Source organism: Dreissena polymorpha, chromosome 9 (genome assembly GCF_020536995.1).
Source record: "Dreissena polymorpha isolate Duluth1 chromosome 9, UMN_Dpol_1.0, whole genome shotgun sequence".
NCBI lineage: Eukaryota > Metazoa > Mollusca > Bivalvia > Myida > Dreissenidae > Dreissena > Dreissena polymorpha.
Genome location: NC_068363.1, coordinates 97,797,090 through 97,806,047, shown reverse-complemented (window position 1 = coordinate 97,806,047; position 8,958 = coordinate 97,797,090). Strand labels below are relative to the sequence as shown.

The 8,958-nt window shown below is 38.4% G+C and overlaps 1 protein-coding gene across 3 annotated transcripts in view; it reads right to left on the bottom strand.

Moving 5' to 3' along the window:
- Positions 1-2,397: 2,397 nt before the first annotated feature.
- The window catches only part of LOC127845761 (receptor-interacting serine/threonine-protein kinase 1-like), a 26,491-nt gene continuing 19,930 nt past the window's right edge, over positions 2,398-8,958 (bottom strand). For all 3 annotated transcript variants that reach the window (XM_052376885.1, XM_052376887.1, XM_052376886.1), the window contains 2 exons: positions 8,704-8,855; positions 2,398-5,179 (listed from right to left, as the gene is read on the bottom strand). In XM_052376885.1, coding sequence (XP_052232845.1) covers positions 5,060-5,179; positions 8,704-8,855 — 272 coding nt within the window. In that variant the 3' untranslated portion in view covers positions 2,398-5,059. The remainder of the gene's footprint in view (positions 5,180-8,703; positions 8,856-8,958) is intronic.

Below are 8,958 nucleotides of genomic sequence, written 5' to 3'. Positions count from 1 at the left end.
AGAAGAAAGAAGACAGATCAAAAATAAACTGTTGGACACCAAATCCATAAGACTTAAGGAAAGAATTTCAAAGGAATATAGTGAGAAAGACAAGGTGGTGAAGACATCAGCCAGAAGATACAAGAGGAGGTACATAGAAAGGCTGGCAGAGGAGGCGGAAACAGCAGCCGAGCACAATTACATGAAGACAGTGTATCAGAACACCAGGAAGCTGAAGGGCGACTACAGCCAGCACAATGACCTTCCTGTGAGAGCTGAAGACGGAACTCATATCACTGTGGAAGAAGAGAAGCTGAAGAGATGGAAGCAACACTTCGAGTCCATTCTAAACCGCCCAGACCCACCAACCATAGCCGACATTCCTGAAGCTGAAGAGGACCTTGACATCAACCTCGGCAACATCACTGTAATGGAAGTCAATGAAGCCATCCATAAGCTGAAGAATGGGAAGGCGCCTGGCAACGATGGAGCGTGCCCTGAGATGCTGAAAGCAGAAGACACAGTGACACCGCAGCTTCTTTGCCAGATTCTTCAAAAGATTTGGGACAGTGAAGAAGCGCCAAGCGAATACAAGACCGGCACCATCGTCAAACTGCCCAAGAAAGGAGACCTCGGGAACTGTAACAACTGGCGAGGCATCACTTTACTATCTCTCACCAGTAAGTCTTCAACCGCATCATCCTCCTACACATCTCAACAGCAGTGGACGGTATCCTTCACCAGGAACAGGCAAGCTTCAGGAAAAGCAAGTCCTGCATCGACCACATCTTTGTCCTGAGACAGATCCTTGAACAGTCCCATGAATGGAATGGATTCCTTTACGTGGTTTTTGTGGACTTTGAGAAGGCCTTCGACAGCCTACACCGAGACTCCCTTTGGAAGATTCTGCGACATTATGGCATCCCTCAGAAACTTGTCAATGTCATCAGGTCCCTGTACGAAAACGTTGAGTGCAGAGTCGTCCACAACAACCAGCTCACTGAACCATTCAAGGTGGAAACTGGAGTGAAGCAAGGATGTATCCTCTCGCCGCTCCTCTTTTCAATGGCAATTGACTGTATCATGCGACTCACCACAGAGGGAAGGAGGCAAGGAATACAGTGGACATCGCTGCTAGATGACCTGGACTACGCCGACGATATCGATCTACTTGCTAGCAGGAACCAGGACATCCAGCAGAAGACACAACAGTTGGCACTGTCAGCAAGCACCATAGGTCTCAGGGTCAACATTGGAAAGACTAAGGTCATGAGTAAGAACACCAGAGTGGGCGACCCAATCACCATCAATGACCAGCCTCTGCAAGATGTGGACGAGTTCATTTACCTGGGCAGCAAGGTAACCACAGATGGAGGCTTTGCAAGGGAGATCAACACGAGAAAGTCCATCTGGAGGACCACAAGTCTTGGCATGCACACCAAGCTCCGCATCTTCAAGAGCAACGAGCTGAGCGTCCTTCTATATGGGTCTGAGTCCTGGAAGACCACTGCTACCATCGAGTGCAAACTGGAAGTCTTCCAGAACAAGTGCCTATAACGGATCATGAAAGTCTTCTGCCCAAACATGATCACGAACATGGAACTGCGTAGAAGAGCTGGCGCATCACTGAGACCACCGCTTTGAGGAGATGGAGATGGCTAGGCCACGTCTGCAGAATGCCACCCGACTCGCTACCCAGGGTGGCACTGAGATGGACTCCACAGGGGAAAACAAACCGTGGACGACTGAAAGAGACGTGGCGTCGAACCGTGGAGCGAGAGCTCAAGAACAGAGCTCACTCTGCAGACAGCACCCGCAACAGCAGTTGACAGACCAAAGTGGCGCTCCCTTGCCGTCGCCTAAAGCACCAGACGGCGCAGAGAGGATTGAATGAATGAATGAATGGCCAACCAACTAAGCTAGCCTACCCAGTATGGAAAGTGAACATTATTGTACACTTTGGATAATTTTTTCGGAAAATTGTGAAATACAAATGAAGTGAGCAAATAATCTCCAATTCATCTTTTGAAAACTATTGAAATAGCATTAATATTAACTTTATAAACACTTTTAACTGGTCTGTTGGAAAATACCAAATTTGCTCACAATTTACCATTTTATCTTGAACTTTTTGCTTTTTGCTTGTGACCATTCCCTATACCCCATATCATCGGACCCTCAAAAAAACTTTGAAAATCGTCTTTCATAACCTTCAACCTTATTGAATATTTGGATACTTATAAAATAACTGCATATGATCATTTACTACAATGGTATGTCTTACACAAACCCGGGTAATGCGTATACATTTCAATTTTTTGTTTTTACTTTGTTGTAAAGATACTTATAAGCAATGATTCAAGACATACCTTTAGAAGATTTAATATGTTGATTGAGAATGATAAGAAACAAAACTAAGACATTTATCTTATTTAATAGTATCTGAAGTCTCAGTTTTAACATAATTCATCACAGTAACATGCATCTTTACGTTTTAAATGAATCACCTTCAATAACATTATAGATATTCGCATTATTGGTTAAAATATCCATAAAAAAGTTGATTTCAAAAGATGCAAATACATGTTTGCATCCACATTCTGGGAACTATTGTGAACAAAAACGGAACTACTGGTAACAAATATTGCTGGAACTTCATAAAAACAATTCTCTGTGAACCACATGTAACATATATTCTGGTAACAAAAAGTACCTAATGTAACAAGTATTCTCTAAACAACAAGGTAAGTAACAAGCAATCTTAGAACTGCACATGATGCAATACGTATTCTTAGAACTATACATAATGTAACAAGTATTCTGGGAACTACAAGTTGTGTAAAAAGTATTCAAAGAACTACACATACTGCAACAAGTAATCTGGGAACTATACATAATGTAACAAGTATTTTGGGAACTACAAGTAATGTAACAAGTATTCTGAGAATTTCACATACTGCAACAAGTATTCTGGGAACTATACATAATGTAACAAGTATTCTGGGAACGATACATAATGTAACAAGTATTCTGGGAACCAACATAATGTAACAAGTATTCTGGGAACTATACATAATGCAACAAGTATTCTGGGAACAACACGTTATGTAAGAAATATTCTCGGACCTTCAAGTTATGTAACAAGTAATCTGGGAAAACAAGTCATGTTTTTTGGGAAAAACAAGTAATATAAATAATCTGGGACACACAAGAAAGTTTATTGGATCTATGAAACAAGTATTCTGGATTCAACATGTAACAAGCATCCTGGTAAATACATGTTTTTGGGGACTTAACTTCATTTAGCAATTATTCTGGAAACTACAATAATGGCACAATTTTTCTAGAAACTAAATATAATAAGCATTCAAGGACCTATATGCAACATACATTTACAATTGAATTATTTACATAATATGCAAAAACAAATAGACAATCATTGTTGCATAATACTGTGGCAAAAATGGAATGGAAATGTACAAAAGAAATTCTTATGTTCAATGTCAATGTATACAATTTTCAAAACATGCGCAACAATTAAGCAATTATGAAATTATCAATCATAAAGATTACCAACAACTTTAAGGTTGATATTTGTACCAAATTTAAATAGAAAAATGTTTAATGCATTTTTATCATGAAATTTTGATGTATCTAACTTTCATAGATATACACATACTTCTCTGTCACAAAATAATTTTGTTTCTTCAAAAATTACAATTGTATGATATTCATCACAACAGAAAAACAACAAGACATCTTACATTAAATACATAATAACCCTCGTGAATTGTTTCATTGTACATAGAAATCTGCATAGAGCATAACATTTACACACCGTGTATACATCCAATATGCTCCAGCTTCCAATGAGGCATTGCGCAAAGGGGAGGGGCATTTTCAGACCTTTTTGTTTCATTTCTATTTGAATGGCACCTTTAATTTGAAATGTGTAAAGAGTTCCTAAGAAATGATAATGTGTGAAGGTTTTCTTAAATGAAGGCTTTTGTCTTATGTGTACTGTTTATCAGTCATATGAACAAGTTAAGCCACACTATACTTGAAAAACAGACCAATTCCTGTTGTTTAAATACTTCACTTTTTTAATATTTTAACTGTAATGAAATGCTAAGTGGAAATAAGACTCACGGAAAGTATTTAGTTTCAAAAGACAAAATTACCACAACTTCAGTTACCACGACATTAGGTCAAGATAGTCGTGTATATTAGCCCATTGTCGGGATTTAAATTAAAATTTCAGTGGTTTTTTAGCATAATTTGATAACATATTTTTTTAAATAAAAGAATAAAAGTTATATTGTAATAGGTTCAATGAAGCTTGTTTGATTTTATATTGAACTATTTAATACCACTATTAAATTACCTCAACTAAACCGATAAGTAGTACCAGTATTAATATTATGATCTACATATAAATCAATAGATCTTTAGTAAAATAAAATAATCATTGAATGCTTATAGAGTACAAGGGTACATAAATGTGTCCATTATATTTTTTTGAACTTTTTTTTCAAAATGGTATATAAAAAGTGAGAAATGTATATAAACAATATTATTATTTTAAATTAACCAGTAAAAAAAACAACAGGCATGAACAATGAATGTTTACATTGGCATTACAAGTGAATTGAAACAACTAAACAATTTTTTCAGTACACATATGAAAAAAAGTGTTGCAAAAAAAACACTGTCATTTCCATAAATATGAAATGAAAAACAATAACACAGTAATAATGTATGATGCAATTGCCATATGAAGGAGAGAACTTTTTGCACATCATTGCCACTATCTGCATATTAATCCCAGCTTTATCTTTTGATAGGAAAAAGTTTTCAAGTGTAATCCTTTCCTTTGTATATTAAACGCATTTAAGTAATAAAATGATCAGAAACTGTTCATCTTTAACATTCTCAAGTTCTAAATTTTCCTTTTCTGTGTGGACTTAACTTAATGAATGTCAACTAATTAACATTGAATGATTAACACAGAAGGCACTTATCCCCAATTTACAATTGTGTTCCGTGTTTCACTAATTAGGATGGACAGGCTTCCAGATGGTTACTTAAGTTGTTGAGCCAGATCATCTCTTTCAATCTCCCACAAATACAGGGCCATCTTCTTCTGCGTTGCAGCACTTCCCTGCTTCTGTTGCCAGCGGCGAATGGCTTGATAGGTTATCTGGAAACGAGTAATACACCATCATATATGGATGAAATGTCATAACTTCAAAAAGGACTTGACCAGTTATAAATAAAAAATTTACAATTAAGTCCAAGAATATGGGCAAAACTACTTCCTAACTTTAATGCTAGACCATGTATAGAGTTTTTTTTACATCACTTCTTACTGACCCAGTACACTGTGATAAAGGGTCAGTAAACAAATACAGTGAAAACTCGCTATTAAGACCACTTGTGGGACTTTTCAAAAGTAGTCTTAATAGTGAGGTGGTCTTTATTCCGAGTTTTCATGAAATTGATGGACTTTTTGCATAAAATATAACTGTCATCAGTTTATACATTGCATTTATAGATTGTGCAAAGATAGGATTTCAAGTTGTTCATACAAGAAGTGAAAATACATGTACATGTACTTTTCATCAAGATCCTTGATGTTTACTTAAAGAATGAGTCAATTGTCGTCTGCTTAGCATTTCGTAGAATAAAAATTGAGCTTTTCTTTTTAGAAAAGCTTGAACCTGAGTCTTTCAAAAGCCAAATAAATCGGCCAACTGTCTCTGAGATAACACAGCCAGCTGTATTCTGTGACACCATATAATTACATACCTCATAAGCCCCAGCCACATGGACATGCTCTATCTGTTCTATCTCTGAGATAACACAGCCAGCTGTATTCTGTGACACCATATAATTACATACCTCATAAACCCCAGCCACGTGGACATGTTCTATCTATTCTATCTCTGAGATAACACAGCCAGCTGTATTCTGTGACACCATATAATTACAAACCTCATAAACCCCAGCCACATGGACATGCTCTATCTGTCCTATCTCTGAGATAACAATGTCAGCTGTATTCTGTGACACATATAATTACATACCTCATAAACCCCAGCCACACAGACATGTTCTATCTGTTCTATCTCTGAGATAACACAGCCAGCTGTATTCTGTGACACCATATTATTACATACCTCATAAACCCCAGCCACATGAACATGTTCTATCTGTTCTATCTCTGAGATAACACAGCCAGCTGTATTCTGTGACACCATATAATTACATACCTCATAAACCCCAGCCACATGGACATGTTCTATCTGTTCTATCTCTGAGATAACACAGCCAGCTGTATTCTGTGACACCATATAATTACATACCTCATAAACCCCAGCCACATGGACATGTTCTATCTGTCCTATCTCTGAGATAACAATGCCAGCTGTATTCTGTGACACCATATAATTACACACCTCATAAAACCCAGCCACATGGACATGTTCTATCTGTTCTATCTCTGAGATAAAAATGTCAGCTGTATTCTGTGACACCATATAATTACATACCTCATAAACCCCAGCCACATGGACATGTTCTATCTGTCCTATCTCTGAGATAACAATGTCAGCTGTATTCTGTGACACCATATAATTACATACCTCATCAACCCCAGCCACATGGACATGTTCTATCTGTTCTATCTCTGAGATAACACAGCCAGCTGTATTCTGTGACACCATATAATTACAAACCTCATAAACCCCAGCCACATGGACATGTTCTATCTGTTCTATCTCTGAGATAACACATCCAGCTGTATTCTGTGACACCATATAATAACATACCTCATAAACCCCAGCCACATGGACATGTTCTATCTGTCCTATCTCTGAGATAACACAGCCAGCTGTATTCTGTGACATCATATAATTACATACCTCATAAACCCCAGCCACATGGACATGTTCTATCTGTTCTATCTCTGAGATAAAACAGCCAGCTGTATTCTGTGACACCATATGATAACATACCTCATGAGCCCCAGCCACATGGACATGTTCTATCTGTTCTATCTCTGAGATAACACAGCCAGCTGTATTTTGTGGCACCATATAATTACAAACCTCATAAACTCCAGCCACATGGACATGTTCTATCTATTCTATCTCTGAGATAACACAGCCAGCTGTATTCTGTGACACCATATAATTACATACCTCATAAACCCCAGCCACATGGACATGTTCTATCTGTCCTATCTCTGAGATAACAATGTCAGTTGTATTCTGTGACACATATAATTACATACCTCATCAACCCCAGCCACATGGACATGTTCTATCTGTTCTATCTCTGAGATAACACAGCCAGCTGTATTCTGTGACACCATATAATTACATACCTCATAAACCCCAGCCACATGAACATGTTCTATCTGTTCTATCTCTGAGATAACACAGCCAGCTGTATTCTGTGACACCATATAATTACATACCTCATAAACCCCAGCCACATGGACATGTTTTATCTGTCCTATCTCTTAGATAACACAGCCAGCTGTATTTTGTGACACCATATAATTACATACCTCATAAACCCCAGCCACATGGACATGTTCTATCTGTTCTATCTCTGAGATAACACAGCCAGCTGTATTCTGTGACACCATATAATTACATACCTCATAAACCCCAGCCACATGGACATGTTCTATCTGTTCTATCTCTTAGATAACAATGCTGCAATATTTTGTGACACCATAATGAGCCTCCTTCTGAGAAAAACTGCACTTAATGCATGCAACCAGCACAGCCTAATCAGGGAGAACACTTTCTGCACTTAATGCATGCAATCCTCACAGTCTTATCAGTTAGAACACTTTCTGCACTTTATGCATGCAATCAGCACAGCCTAATCAGGGAGAACACTTTCTGCACTTAATGCATGCAAACAGCACAGCCTAATCAGGGAGAACACTTTCTGCACTTAATGCATGCAATCAGCACAGCCTAATCAGGGAGAACACTTTCTGCACTTAATACATGCAACCAGCACAGCCTAATCAGGGAGAACACTTTCTGCACTTAATGCATGCAATCCTCACAGTCTAATCAGGGAGAACACTTTCTGCACTTAATGCATGCAATCAGCACAGCCTAATCAGGGAGAACACTTTCTGCACTTAATGCATGCAACCAGCACAGCCTTATCAGGGAGAACACTTTCTGCACTTAATACATGCAACCAGCACAGCCTAATCAGGGAGAACACTTTCTGCACTTAATGCATGCAATCCTCACAGTCTAATCAGGGAGAACACTTTTTGCACCTAATGCATGCAATCAGCACAGCCTAATCAGGGAGGACACTTTCTGCACTTAATGCATGCAATCCTCACAGTCTAATCAGGGAGAACACTTTCTGCACTTAATGCATGCAATCAGCACAGCCTAATCTGGGAGAACACTTTCTGCACTTAATGCATGCAATCCTCACAGTCTAATCAGGGAGAACACTTTCTGCACTTAAATGCATGCAATCAGCACAGCCTAATTAGGGAGAACACTTTCTGCTCTTAAGAAATGTAGATTTACAAGAAGTCTCTCCTAAAGGAAAATCCAGTTTAGACAAAAAGTGTCCTTTTTGATTAGCCTGTGTGGAAAGCAAAGGCTAATCTGAGAAGACACTTTACGCAGATGCATTAAACCCAGTTATCTCCTAACGAGTTATATTCTATACCTCATATAAGCCTGCCACATGGTAGTCATGCTCTAGCTGCTCTATCTCTGGGTCAGTGAGCATCAACTTGAGTCGACTCAGGGTCTTCCAGTCCTTGCCCAGGCCTGCTGCCACAGTGTCCACATGGTCTTGGGTTAGCTGAGCCTCTGATGCTATAAGAACAGCACAGTGGGTGAACTATCATGGTACCAGTATATTTTAAAAGCATTTCAATCTTATCCATAAACAAAAACCTTATATCCTAAAAAATAAAAC